This window comes from Ornithodoros turicata, chromosome 1, assembly GCF_037126465.1.
Source record: "Ornithodoros turicata isolate Travis chromosome 1, ASM3712646v1, whole genome shotgun sequence".
NCBI lineage: Eukaryota > Metazoa > Arthropoda > Arachnida > Ixodida > Argasidae > Ornithodoros > Ornithodoros turicata.
The window spans coordinates 106,460,983-106,476,301 of record NC_088201.1 but is presented as its reverse complement, the minus strand read 5'-3'; the positions used below and the strand labels follow the sequence as shown (position 1 = coordinate 106,476,301).

The following is a 15,319-nucleotide window of genomic DNA, read 5'->3' as shown; positions in this document are numbered from 1 at the left end:
GTCGAACGAGAACAAATATCGTGACGTGGTGAGAACTCAAGAACGGAGCACATTCTGGGTCGTTTACGATAAATTTCCGGAAAATTAGCATTCTTGAAGGACCCCAGACTGTTTATCCTTGTACACAGCTGCATGGGGATTAGCTTCACATAAAAATATCAAGTTGGTCCATATTCATCGTTTAACGAAGCGTTCGAGAATACCAAGCACTTGCAAAAAATGACACTGTTTTTCAAATAGCATATTCACATATAGGTCGCCTAAAGGAAATCTTCCCCTATTTGTATAACCAGTCCTCTCCTACAACATACTGAAAATCTACAGGTTTATTTTTCTTTAAAAAAACAAAAAATTCGTCGCCATAATGTGCTGCAGCTTGTTTGTCAGTTGAGGTCGTCTAGGAAGCAAAAAAAAAAAAAACATTGTGGCTGTCTCCTGCGAAAATCGACACTCTGCTCCTCCATTTTGAGAACTGGCAAGTGTATTTGTTCTTACACTCTTAACTCGGTACCCGTTAGGAAAGGGTAAAAAATCGCAATATTTTACCCTCTATTTCATAAGTTACCAAGTACCCTCTGAGCAGTACCCTTTATAAAAGTTACAAAGACACCCACTAATTAGAGGTTACGGCCTTCAATTCAGAACCTGTCGGTAAAGGTTACGCCAACATGTGGCTTTTTATACAGGATGTTTATTTTTATTCGCATCAGGGCAACGCTCATTTGGCAGGTGGGTTATGTGAATTTTTGCTAATTAATTGATCCGTAGTTACAAACACGTGCGTCAGGAAATGTCGGATATGTTTGTAACTACGGATGGGTTAATTAGCCAAAGTTAACATAACCCGCCTGCCAACTGAGCGCTGCCCTGTGATGCGAATAAAAATAAACACCCTGTACATTGTGCGCATATGGACAGACATTTACCGAACACACCAAGGTACCAAAATGCACCAACAGAAAAGGAGATCTTGCACATATATATATTATAAAAACAGGAGTCTATTTAGACGTCTTGTATGACAATTGGCGTTGCGAACAGTTGAAAGGCCACATGCTGACACATTGTGCAATAGTGTGACTTTGATGTGAGGAGAAGCCATGTTCGCTTTACCAAAGATATATGGAAAGAAAAACGATCTTCAAGTGAGAAGTAATGCATAAAACTGTGCAGAAAGCCAGCGAGTCAGAACAATTGACTTATTTTTGCTAAGCTAAACAGACACAACAAACCAGAAAATTGCAGCTGAAAAAATATATTCCACATTCGTGTTGCAGAGGCGAGCGCAAAAGACACAGTATTACGTAAAACGCACACAACCTTGGGAAACATGAGTGTAGAGTAATGCAGGAGACACTACATTAGTAGCTGTGCTGTGCACGCAGCTAGGGCAGCCAATCACATAGGGTTTTGTATGGCTCAGGCATAATGAACATCAGATCTGTGAGAAAACTCAAATTATCAAGGTAACCTCGAATAGTATCAGAAGCTGGTTGGCAGCTGCGTTATCAGCGTGGGAGGCGCTCTGAGAAGAGTTTGTGTGAGGCGCCATTGCGCAGGTGAAGGCCTGTGAACCTGCATGTGGGATCCTGGGAACACAAGTTTGGGCATTGAGAGTAACATTTACGGAACCATTCAATATGTTATTTGTGCATATACCGCTTTCTGATGAGCCCTCCAGCCACTGCCCTCCGCTCGAAGAACTTCGTGAGATGAAGTAAATAAGCAGGTAACCAATAAATAACCCGTAGCACTACTCAGAGTTTTATGGAAAACCTTTCAAGCAGGGAAGCGCCACCACAAATGCCAAAAGGAAAAAAAATAAATAAATAACGATCACATACCTTCTTCTATCCATGTGTCGTGTGGCACCTGAGCCTCAAGAGGCGGCCTTTTTTACGGTACCTAATTCTGCTCCATCTGCAAACATCAGCAGCCCATTATACCTAGCAGCAATTATGTACGAAATGTGCCGTGACCGTTACGTACATGAAATCGGAGGCTAGCAATACGATAAAAGTTGTTGCGTTGTGTTCCTCTATTTGCAACAATGCAGAACAGCCATCCTCATTTAGCAGCAGTGTCGACGAAAAAATGTTTTGCTGAATTACATCCGTAGAAAGCACAAGGTACGCTGAGAGAACAGCATAAATGCAGGAAGGCGTTCTCTCCACGACTGAGTCTTAGAATATCGTAAGAATACAATAAGTAGGAAGCCGCGAATTATAGATACTCGTGTTCTCTATGGATATGTCCGCAGCTAAAAAAAATGCACGCCGGTGTATCGACTTGGCGACCAATTGAGGGCAGAAAAGTAGCAAGGGTAAGTGGCGTTCACATGCAGGACCACAAAACGCTTGCCATAATCACAACATGCGCTAACAGCTCTTGCTATCAAAATAATGCACGTAGTACGTACGTCGCACAAAATGTGCACTTACCCAGTGTATGAAGCTTATTGTGTGAACCAGGGCTGTGGCTACAATATAGGCACTTCAGCTGCGGTGAATGACGTTTGTATTCTTTGCAATCTTCGCACTCACTACGCCTTCCTCTCAGAACACCGAAAATATCATTGTTTCTTAGCGACATCTCGCATTTATGTTGTTCCTGACGATGCTATGATAAACGCGAGGTAAATCGACGGTCAAAACCATCGATGAAAACAGATTACACCTGTCAACGGACGCACGTTGGGCGTTCCCCATTTCAAGGAAACCGCCATCAGTGTGGCTAGACCAGGCTTGACTGCGCAGCGAAATCGAAACTGTCGGAAGTGCGGAACTCTTGGTTGTTGCGGCATTGGCAATGGTTCTCCACCTTGTAGAAAGAAACATGCTAACAGTATGCAAGACTGCAAACTTACAATCCGTGTTTATACAGCATTCATAATATTTAGTCGACGCAAATGACGCTGAAACAGATACAAAATAACAACGTGCACGTAGATTCGCAACTGTCGTCCCGCATGGGAGGCTGAAACATGGCATTATGCTGCAAAACAGAACAAAAACAAACGAAAAGAACATAACAAAGAAATAACCTCCGGAGATTTTGCTCAGAAGTTACGGTGTCGGAGTAAAGGGTACGTTTATAAGTTACAACACGTTGTTTTTGTTTTTTCCGAGATGTAACTTCTATTGCTGTTGTAATGACATGACTTCCGTCGCTTTTAACCTCTAAATATACGTTACAGAGGTGTAACCTATAAGAAATCTCGAGATCTATGTCTATATAGACGTTACATGTTTCTAAAAGTTACAATAAAAGGTACGGGTTTAAAGGTCAGCTATGCCGATATCCCAAATAGCCGAAACGGTTGTGATATTCTGAAAGCCCACATCCAGCTCTCCCCAAAATGCACCTTCATTCTCTCAGTTCGGTACAGTACCATGTAAAAAAAAATAGATAATTCATTCCGAAACACACATGGGCGCAGCCATTTTTATGACGTAGATGCACCCGAACGGGCATTGTGACGTGTACGCGCCTTCGTACTTGCCAGTGGATTTCAGCTACGGCTTCTCGCGGCTTCACGTATCTGTGCTTGAAGATGGCGGACAGCCGGGTTCCACCGTTCCGCGATAAGTAAACAGTGCAGCAGCTGCGAACTCATTCGCGAACCAACCTCTGTGCGATGTTGTGACTGGAATTCGTCGTTTGTGTTTTGTGAGCATGTACAATTTGTATCAAGTCTCGTCTGCGTTAGCGCCTTTACATCACTTGCCCATTGTAGAGACTGACGTTTCGACAGCCGTGTTAGCAAGAAAATGCCGACAGCGTTTTATTCCTGCAGGAAAAAAATTGTGCTGTGTATTTGAGAAACCGCATACTACTATGGGACAAGTTTTACGTACGATTTATCAATGCGCAACAGCGTCGACGATGGTATGTAACGACGAGAGACGTAAAACGAAATACAAATCACATTTTAAACTTTTTGTGGGATTCTGTGCATTTTCCAGAAGCAATCTTTGAATCACACCCCCACGCTGCGTTGTGTGGCACGCTACAAACTACTGCATTTTATGTCTAACATCTGGATATTGTTTGTAATGAGCACCGTCGCACAAAAACATGCACACGAAAGCTCCAGTAGCCATGTGGTTGCACACTATGCAGACGCAAAAGAAGTACCAGAGCACATATTGCCACTTAGAAATGGTGTTTTTAGAAATGTGGTGTCTGAAGAGTTAGGGCATAGCATAGATCCTAGAAATCAGGTGCACCTTATCCTTCTGTAGAGTGCTCTTTCAATTCACAACTCAGCCCATGGGGTGTAAAAGTGTTAGAGGCAATTATGTGACTTGTCGTCCCGGGTGACATCACTGGCCATCGTCGGAATTAATTCCGTGCTCAGGAATTATTGTACAAATCACTTTGTATGTAGGACATGATAAGCAATATGTAAGTTGCAACCTTGTCTGCAGCATTCTCGATGGCCTCTTACCTTTACAGTTTCAGACACGTTACCAAACCATTTAAAAAGGGCACACTTACAGGGGCCGTGTAATTTGAGTTTTTAATTTATAAAAATATAAGTATACAATATGTAATATGAAATTTATATAAAATAAAAATAACGTTTATAAAAAGAATTTATAAAAAATAAATGAAAAGGCTTCATGGAAGCAATCCATTAGCATACCCATTGCACAAGCACAATTATATATGCTTGGACATCATCTAATTAATCTTCTGAACCATATGTGTGGCTGCATACGAAATTTTTTATGCGCATGCTCTACCTTCCTGTTCCTACATGTGCACACGAACAACAGTGAATATATGTGAAGTGGCAAAAAGCAATGCTAGACTCTACCATTATTGTGCCCCTTTAACTTTTCCACATTTATTTTTGGTCAACAGGGAATATCTCCCTAGAAAAGAAGACATTTGTGCATTGTTTGGCAAGCAAATAAATATATTTATTTACATTTTCCATCAATCAACAATGTTGTGACCTGGTGCAAATATTAATGTCAACAAGGAAAGTACTTACAAATTATTCCTATGTGCTCAAATGCAGATATGACAATTCTGTTTTTGTACCTCAGCACAGTACAGTTTCAAAATTAACAAACTGCACAGCATCAGCAATCTTAAAGTAGCTCAAGAGGGGAGTCACATAAAGCTCCAATAATAGACTGTGCAAACGAAGCTAAAAAAACAAAGTACTTCAAAAAAAAATCTGAATAATTGGTTGTCGTTGTGATATGTACTACTATGCACAGTTCATGAATGGAACATGCTACCTCATTGCATTCCCTCCATGTGAGCACTAGCACAGGCAGCTTTTTAGGTCGCTCTTTTCGTGTTTGTCTATTGTCTTTTTTTGTTTTCTGTTTTTGCAATAGCAAGCATGGCCATAGTGAAACACAAGCAGCCAAGGACAGGATGAGACATCTGCAATGCGACTGCTAGCCCTCAACTGATATATTTATTAGCAGACTCTGGAATATACACATATATGCTGCTAAGCAAATGACAAGTTAACCAATAGAATAACAGACAAGAAAAAAGGGTTATATATCTTCCCCTCTCCTCATTCTATTTCACAGGCAGCCCTAGTATCATTCGGAGTGTGTCCGTGCGTTCCCTTTGAGATAACGTATCTCAGACAGAAGCAAATCCAACAGCAGACTGCTTACACATGCAACTGTCTTGTATTTCTCTAACCACTTGTTATTTAACCGCTGCCTTGAGCTGTGTGTTCTGGAAATTTATGCAGCATCCAGAATCCCTGCAATGTGTTGCCATGTTTCTCGAGGGCATCAAAAGTCTGTCCTTGGCTGCCTGTGTTTCACTATATCTCTCAGATACAAACTACCCCATTTCAACACAGTAGAAAACACAGATTTGTAAATAGCATCTGTTGATTGCACTGTACATACCCCTCATATAAAGGATCATAGTGGATACTACATCTCGTGCGATAATGTCAGGAATGCAAAAAAACTAGATTTGAAACCACTCTTACGTCGTAGTAGTAGTATTTGTGTGAAGCTACGCAATTCCTGTCCTGCAAATAATTTAAACGATATGTTTCATCTGCCAGCGTGATGATCCCCTGAAAAGTAATTCACAATTGGCGGGAACTACCGGTTCTGAAACCTATCCCTGACATGTGTAGCCATCAGGGAGGAAACCCAAGGGCTGCGGTGGAAAAGACAAACACACACGGGCTATGTTCTCAATGTGTGTCAGCTGCTCTGGCTACTAAGAAGAACATGTTCCAAATTAATATAACATGGCTTGACATCATATGCCGGCGAAAGCTAACCAATAAAATTAGTAGTTAAATGTACAATACGTAAACACTTTCCATAACATGACAGTTCCCTTTCTGCATTTATGCGCTACCATTCAACCCACATAAACAGTGTACTGAATGTTTTTATAGTATTACACGTCGTTTGACAGAACTTGAACAAGATTACATAGCACACGATAGAAGTAGAGTGAACATAATGTGGCAGAAAAAATGGCTAGGAAGCAAGTGAGCTGGTGAAGATGATGCATATGTAAAACCCCGTGACTAGGGAACAAAAAGGGACGTGTTTGTGTTTGTCCCTTCATGTTCCTAGTCTTGGGGTTTTACATCATGCATAATGTGCAGCCTTCCATTCACGCTTAATGGCCGTGGCAGTAATGCATGAAGGTCACTGCTAAGTTGTGTTGAGAAACACCACTTTATGTTTGCCATGTCTAAATGAAACGTACCTGACCTGATCCAAATTTACCGTTCTGAGTCTGGAACACACAAAGAGAAAAACGCAACACACGCCACAACATTAACAGATAGACAAATGAGCTGTGGCGAGCTCCACCTTGGGACAAAGTCAACAAGTAATTCACCAAAAGTCAATGAGCACCTGAAATGTAACATCTCTGACTGGTAGCAGGACGGTCCACGTTCAATTCCTGGTGCTAGCACTGCCCGGCTTTTTCATGAATTATTTGTTGAAGTTTCGATGTACTTGAGAACCATTCGTCAACCATTGTATCCTCATGAGGTGATGAGGGTTTGTCATCTCAAAGAGACTCCCTTTCTGCCATGTGTTCTTATGGATGCTCATCACTGCAGAAAAAAAGAAACAAAAGGCATTTAATGACAAGAAATGGATAGTCGTATTTACTGTATAATGATTGTGCACAACAGAAAGAGGACTTTCGCACAGAAGGCTGTACTTCTTGAGGTCTAACATCAAGTTACAAAATTCCAGAATATATGACATGTTGTAAGGTAGAGAATAAGTAGAGTTATTGAGTTGTCGAGTTGAGTTGAGGGGGGAGTTGTACCCCCTTTTTATTTTATTATATATGATTGTGTAATTATTTTTATGTCTGTAGCAACCCTCGCTCTCTACATTACAACATGTTTTATATATTCCGGGATTTTGTAACTTCATGTTAGACATTAACAAGAGCAGCCTTGTGCACGAACGTCTCGTCTCATTAAAATTTAGATGCTCTCAACAGTTTTCTTTCTGTTATGAATCTCTATCGCAGCATACCTGCACATTGCTGTTCTACGTACTGTGACTTTGCAGTAAGGGTGTGGACTTTAGGTAAAAAGACTACACAGCACTCCTCAGGTATTTTTGCCTATCAAACAGTATGTATGTATGCAGTATGCACGCAGTATTTGTGCACCAGACCCACTAAAAATGTAGTCAATGTGGCATTGCCCACGGTAATGCACCAAGTTCAACACAATTATTGTAGAATCCAGGTATTTTAGCTTACATGTCGAGCCAGTACCACATCCAGTGTGAAGTTGTGACAAATAAATAGTTTCGATTTTTCTAAGCTCTCAGAACACAGACAGTGAATTAATAAGAGTAGACAATGTTAACATGAATTCTGGACTATTCTTCAATTAAAGGTTCACAGATAGTAAAGGCACCTTCCTCAATGGACGTTGATGACACTGAAAATTCTAAAACGTTATCAGAGGCGACATCAGCTTCTGTGTGTCAAAGGATTGTATGTCCAACAGTAATCCAACTAACAGTAACGAAAATGTGCAAAAGACAAATTAACTGAACTAATGTAACGTACCTTCTATATCAGACAGTGAAGCTTGTAACAGCCCATCCACAGGAACCAGTGTCCAGACAGCAAAAGTGCTTGAACTGGGAGATAGCAGCTAATCGGAATGGCGACCTTTGTTTTCCACCCTGAAAGCACAGGTTGTAACTTTGAGGGCAGATTTAAAAGTGGTGTCAAGATGCTTGCATGCGAGTGCACATGAAAAGTTGAACTTAGGTGAATACTCAAATTATAACATCACACTGTCGTACCTGTTGGTGGAGGTAGACTGCAACTAACGTGCCAGCAATTTCTTCATGCACCAGATGCAAGCCAGATCATGCTTCATTTCCGCCTTCAGCGTGCACCTGTGACAATTCAGAAGTTAGATTATCAATACTATTGTGTTGTTAATCGTGGTTATATCAGAGTAAGCGCAGTAGGACAGCTGCACGATTCATTAGGCTTGCTATTTTTTGTATCTGAACCTCGACTTACCTTTTTTGCTCTCGTTTTTTGCCTTGATCCTCCGTGGCACGTTCAAAATGTTGTGCGTCGGGCACCTCAGATTTTCATCCGACGATTTCGTGCCGATATTCCAAATTGCCTCTGGAGTCGCGCGTATAACCTATGATAACATTCGTTGACGAAATCCTTGCAGTGGAAATTAGCAGGCACCACTGTCAGCCAAGAGCTTCGCACTGCTTGGTCTTTTAGCAGCTTATAAAAGGTAACACTTGAATGCTCCGATGAATTGTTCTAACAGCGTAGCACGTAGCACCGTCGCATCTTCGACAACTTCGCCGTGGCATATCGCTCCAGCCCATAAAAGGCAAGGTCAGAACAAGGAAGTGCACTTTCCAAACGACGCCTTGCCAAAAAAAAAAAAAAAAAATATTCACATGCTTTGTTTCCGGCTTAGCAATAACATAACAGCTGTTCGCTTATGTACGATGCACAGAGTACGAAACGAAAGAAGCCAAGCGGCCAAGCCAAGAGTGCATGCCAAGCCAAAGACAGATAAACCGAGAGCAGTGACGTCGGTGCGCCCGTGCGCAGGGTTTGCCGACGGTCTGACGGCCGGGCGTGGGAACTAAAAAAACTGTTTTCTAAAAAACTACGAACAGTTGGAGCAAGATATTTCGCACACATATTCAGTGTTAGGTAATGAACACACAGCGCGAGTATCGCTCAGTTCTGCGGCACTTCAAAATCGGCATATCTGACCTTTAAGAGTGTACACAAGAAAAATATTTCGTCAGCTCATCCATATCCCATCTGTATGACGCTATAGCACACTTTGAACAAATTTTGCATTCTACTTTTGCATTCTACTGTTTGCATTCTACAGTTCTACACATTAGTTGCAGTCGCTGCTTCATAACAGCTTTGTCAACATTTATGACCGCTTTCACATACCTGAAGTCATCTGGAAAGTGAACAAATCTCATCATTTCAAGGACAGACACTCTCCCATAGCATGTTCAAAATCTGCTGGCATGTGTTTTCTGTAGATCTTATTACTTCAGCTTACCATATTGGCTCAGATCATGTCAGAATGCGACGTAACAGCTTCTCGAAACCATTTATTATGATCTCGTGTGCCCTTCTCCCACAACAGATTAAAAAAAGAGTCTTGCTTTCAGTGGAAATAGGTGTTTTTGTTGCATTAACAGAAGGTGGCTCAAGGTAATAGTACCTCCTTGTGACCTGGGTGGAGCATGCCGCACTGTGCTTTATTCCCAGTAATTTCTTCTCCAATCGTCTTCGGGAGTGAGCCACAACGTATGCAGACTTCAAGCTTTCGTTGACCCGGAAGAACAGTTTGCAGCTCTGAAGGCATCAGAATATCTGCACGCAATTAGGGGGCAGCAGTCTAACCCTATAGGTGCAAACTTTGTAAATGGTACTCCGAACACAGTCATAGTCCCCTTTATCACGGCTCAAAGTCAGGCTTCATGCCAAAGTCAGGCTTCTGGAGGCAAAGGTTAGCAATTGAATTTTCTGTTTTTCTATGCCGTGTCCGTGCTTTTATTTCGCAGTGTTGCTTTTAGCTGGAACAAACCGATAAAAAAATGTGAGGAAAGAAATATGCCACCTTCGGTCGTCATCGACCAAGCTAGATAAGTCAACAAAGTTGGTTGCTATTCACTCTGCTATGTTGTTCTGTTGATGTTAAGTCACCTGTTTGGATCTGGTAGTACCAGCTCGATTCCTTGTAATATAACGTGTATGTGACTCCATGGAGGACAAACAGGAGGAATTAGCTAGTCTGGGGTAGGAGCTCACACTGGCATAACTGAACAAAAATAAAACGTGGATCATACATCACATAAAATACAAATACCAGTATATTTTTAGCGACCACTGGTTAGTTTATAGTAGGCGCGGTGCATATAGCGTGTCCATGCACTGATTTTTTTTTTATTCTTGGAGAAATCATATTTTTGCAGTTATAAGGGCTGACAGCATGTTCTACAAAGTGGATGTAATAATTAGGTCTCGTTTAATTATTGGAAATACAAGGTCGGTGCAAATGCAATGTCGGTTTCCCTATGTGCCGCTATTGTTTTCAAAAGCATACTCGTGACCAGCGCGAAGGCATGACCCCGAAATAGAGGATGTGTGAGAGTTAGTCCCTTTAGAGTTAGTTAGTAGTTCTTTTTGCCTTTTCACTTGTACGTGAGGGAGACATAACGCTGCAGAACTGCAACCAGCACATTTAATGTAATGTCGCGCAGGATGCAAGTTTTGTAGCGATTTCATATTTCAGCACAATATATATAAGTTATAGGTGTTATATGTAAGTTATAGGTATAGGTTATAGGTACATAAAATAGGTGCAAGGGTGCCATTGCACACAATGAAGTTGCTGGTATAGTAAATTTTAGATCTCTTCTTGGCGTAGGTGCCCAGTATAAAGAATGATCTGTTAATAAACGTACCTGGGGATTTCTGAATGAAGGTCATAGGAGAAAAAGGAAGGCAAACAAATACAACAGAGGGTGCCGTTCATTTCTCACACTTCTGATTTCAGTTACTTACTGCTCTTGGTTTTCTACAGTTACGACATCCGATGGCCAGAATTTGCACTGTATATCCACGCGAATACAAAAGATGCAAAAACTTCTGCACGAAAATTTCATGGTTTTTAAGATCTTGAAAATGGCATTCAAAGACCAGGGTATTCTAAGACCAGAGAAAACAAAGCGCTTGAAGTATTATGTCTAGATAGATCTCGTGCAGCTTTTGCATGGCAAATCGTTGCCTATGAAGGTGTGCGAGTCAATGTGGATATTCCTGCAATTATAATCTTATTTCGTTACACTTCGAGATTACCGTCTGCTGGTTACAGAAAATGAAGGCACCTTTGCTAACTTAAGTTATCCATCCGAGAGAAAATAGTTTTTACTTGCAAACAAAGAAACAGTTTCTTCACATTCGTGTGCAGCTTACTTGCAGAGAGGCACTTCGAAAGTGTGTCCAGTACCAGTTCCCTGCATTTATCAGAAAGTAGGTTCCCAAGGAAAACCACACGCAGGAAAGTACACAGGCAGGTTCCGATTTCACGGACACACAGACGGACAAACACAACACATCCACAAGGTGCCGATATCGGGCTCTTTCGTCGATCGTCATTTTTCAACTCTCCGATTTCACAACCAAGGCAGCCCTGTAGGAGAATGGCGATGTCCGCGACAATGTTCACAATATGACAGGTGTCCACCATAGCTGGAATCAACACCGGGAACTGACTTGGTGACTTACGACACGAATTCAAGTTCGACATACTCAAATTTGACAGGCGAGAAGCAGAACAAAACATTAATTGTAGTGCCAACAGAATCCTGATAGCAGGCGAAAAATGCTGCAAACGATTCGTCCAGACTCGGTGCTCTCGTTCCCAGCCCACCGCAGATGGCCACACCCTGCGGGGAATTATTTTCAGACGCGGGCGCCAAAAGCCTTCGCTGCTCTGAGGCTGTTGTGCCTGTCGACCAATCAGAGATTATTTATTTTGAAAGTTCGAATCTGAATCGTTTATACCGCAAAAGTTGATTTTTACGGCTTTATCTTTACACCGTCGATTGTTTCTTGATTTATTTTTAAGAGTTTATTCTCGAAGTTTATTTTGCGAAGTGCAAACCACAGTGATCCCATAATATCATCAGCAGTACATTTAGCCTGACATAAATTCAGTGAAACTTTATTAGGTTCTGTAGTGGCGCCAGCTGAAGAAGCAGAGAATTGAGATCCGCCGCGCTCGTGCTGTGGAAAAGATCGTTCTGTTTCGGAACTGGAGCCGGACTGGGAACCACGCACTTGTGGTGCAACTTGGTTGTACATAGCAGTATTTAAAGGGTGTTACTACCATTCCGTTACAGGTTCTACGCCGTGTGGAAATCTAGTTGCAAATGTAGTCGAAACTGTTTTTCCGTGGTTACAGGTATAGTTTAAGTACTTGCTATAAAAACTAGTGGGTTAGTAGTTCCAGTTACCTTTGAACAAGTAGTTCGTAGTTGTACTTTACCTACGTCGAGAGTAGTTAGTGCACATCACTGGATATTAGTGAGCTGGAAATCATCAGCTGGCGCTGTGTTCGATGGTTTTCAGTAGGAACAGAGACATCCGATTTCCCCTTCCGAAAAGCACCCAAACGAAGATTCGCCGTTGCCGTGTTTCAGTGAACTCAAATGTGGATAGATGTCCCTCTCTTCAAAGGCCTTTAGTGTCAGTGTGTCACAGGTAGAACTTAATGTGTTCATCTCTCATACAACATGGCATGATGAAAACAACGTTATGGAAAACGTTTCAGATGGACCAGCACGTTTTTGGAACTGTTGGCCGCAACCAGTTTCTGAACCAGTCTAACCCGCACAACCACAAAATAATCCAAACATATAAGCAGTACATCATCAATATCACAACACTAATGACAAACGGCACCACGGACCAGAAGGCTGCTCGGGCATTGGCAGACGAAATAGTTGACTTCGAAGTCCAGATTGCAAACGTAAGTCGAAAACGCCTCCGTAAGAAAGAAAAGTGTGTTTGAGTTATGGTAAAGTGATCTCTATAGCAAGGCATGTGTGTTTACAGAGAACCCGATCACAAGAAGCAAGGCGTAATTATATTGCTAGGTACAATAAAGTAACTGTGGGTGAACTGCAGAACGATAATCCGAAGGTAAGGTACCTTATCATACAATCACATTTACTCTAATTTTCTGTTTTAATGAATCTATAGTACATCATTTGCATATTATTCGCTGCATAGAGATCTCTCATCAAGTGACTCGACCTGTGACTCTTGTACGGCGCCAAAGAGTTAGATATTTTGTTCTGTATGGCTTTAAACAGTTGAACACACAAACGACGTAAACAGGTGTAGCTTCTGAGCTTTCGATCATGTGTTCTATAATGAATGCTCTTTCTCCGTAATGGCAGGGAGACCACTCTTCATTTGAATGATTTTGTTAATTTAGTTTCCATTGCTGGAGATCGTAAAGAATATTTTCAAGACGATCAACATAAGTGTTGACGCAGAAGAACCCCTTATTGTGTGGGAAACGGACTACTATAAATCAGTATTCGACTTCCTCGGCACTGTCAACAGGTGAGGCAATACAGTAAGGTCATTTATTCCATATAACTAATTAGAGAGAAATGATATAATACTCGGTTTAGAGGAGAGTTGTACATCATGCAGAATAGGCTCCCATCGCTATAATCTCTATATGTAGATACTGCAGTCGTATGTATGCATCCTTTAATTGATGTGCTCGACTGCGTGTCTCACGCAAGAGAACCAGCATGGCGCCCATAGACCTACTTGTTCTCTCTTTTTGCTTCATCTTTTGGGAGTGACCCATAAGTAAGTTTCCGGGTTTTCGGGGTTTATTTTTTGGATATTCGGATGATGTTTATCAGAGTTTATTATGTTTCGAGGATGCGGAGTTTTCCGACTTGTATTCATCATATCTCTGTTAATATCCGTAAGTTCGGAGAAAAAGCTACAGCTGTGAAACGACATATTCAGAAAAAGAATGAGACGCCGCCTGTCATAAGTCAACATAGAGATTACTTCCTTTGTTCTATCTGCGTCACAGAGTCCATAGTTGCTTATGCGCCATTAAACATCAACTCATCAACATCATCATCCGCGTCCGATCCGGTGTGCGTGTGCGAAAGGAAACGCCGTTCGGACTGGTGTCCTTCTCTGTAGAAGCTTTTAGGCTGCCCGTGTGTCAGGGCTATGAGACAGGCAGAGAAAGCGTGGTGTATTTGAGAGGAGCCGTGTACAGCGTCAAATAATGACATTGGCCCAGTTGGCCCGATATATCAGAGAACTGCTAAACGGGTGTACTGTGCGACTTGTACATGGCAAAAAAAACAAAAAAAGAAACAGGTTCAGAAACGGAAAGCGATTTCAATTGACACATTTCTAACGGAAGCGAAGGAGACGGCACGACGTTAAGACGCAACGGACGGAGAACTTTTTTTAAAAAAATTCCGTGTTAGCGCCGGGAAGCGACTGTGGCTATGAGCGGCGTACAGGCGTGGACAGATGGAGAGAGGACAGCACGAAGGAGTGGGGGCTGGGGGTTAGTATGCGTCCTGGGTCGGCTTTAGGGGGATCTGTGCGGACATTCGCCTGGAAAGTCTTCGGAAAACCCAGGGAAAACCTCAGACAGCACAGCGGATTTGATTCCGCGTCGCCTCCCAGTCTCAAGTAGAAACCCATTATTCTAACCACTACGCCACTGGAGCTGGTGCACGAACTGATTCTTCCCCCTGTGACAGGGTGTCCTCGGACAACGCATTCCAGTGTCAGGTGACGGAAACACACGAAGATATTAGCCATGACGGTGTACGGACTCGTGCAGCAACACAGGCGCCCCTTATAACGCGATTCTTTGAATATGTCTTCTGTGCCCAGACCCCCCCGTGCATTGGAGTCAATCTCATATGGAAGACATAATGGAGACTTCAATTCCCTCTATGGGGCCGGTTAAGACTGCTGTAACAAAAGGGGGCCTCGATCTTAAGCTTGGATATATCCTGTAACACGCTATGAATGCGTCGCGCGCACTCTATATGGTTTCGGTTACGGTGATGGCATTCCACACCGAGTCTGGGAGGCGAGATGGCTTAAAGGGACTATCGCATCCGGGAACGTATGTACGATACCGAAAGGGTAATGTTCCTCACCGCTTCAGAGTCAACTTTGCCAAATTTCTCTTCCGAAAACAGCTTACATATTAAGTAAACGAGTTTTAAAGGTC

At 42.2% G+C, this 15,319-nt stretch overlaps 1 protein-coding gene and 1 long non-coding RNA gene across 2 annotated transcripts in view; one reads left to right on the top strand and one right to left on the bottom strand.

Moving 5' to 3' along the window:
- The window catches only part of LOC135381939 (neprilysin-1-like), a 92,049-nt gene extending 78,395 nt beyond the window's left edge, over window positions 1–13,654 (top strand). The window contains exons 6-8 of the mRNA XM_064612573.1: window positions 12,851–13,048; window positions 13,135–13,221; window positions 13,520–13,654. Of these exons, the coding sequence (XP_064468643.1) occupies window positions 12,851–13,048; window positions 13,135–13,221; window positions 13,520–13,654 (420 nt within the window). The remainder of the gene's footprint in view (window positions 1–12,850; window positions 13,049–13,134; window positions 13,222–13,519) is intronic.
- On the bottom strand, window positions 6,668–8,999 carry LOC135367420 (uncharacterized). The gene is made up of 4 exons (XR_010414456.1): window positions 8,533–8,999; window positions 8,307–8,402; window positions 8,065–8,183; window positions 6,668–7,081 (listed from the first exon to the last, which is right to left on the bottom strand). It is a non-coding gene; the product is annotated as an uncharacterized LOC135367420 (long non-coding RNA).
- Window positions 13,655–15,319: the final 1,665 nt, after the last annotated feature.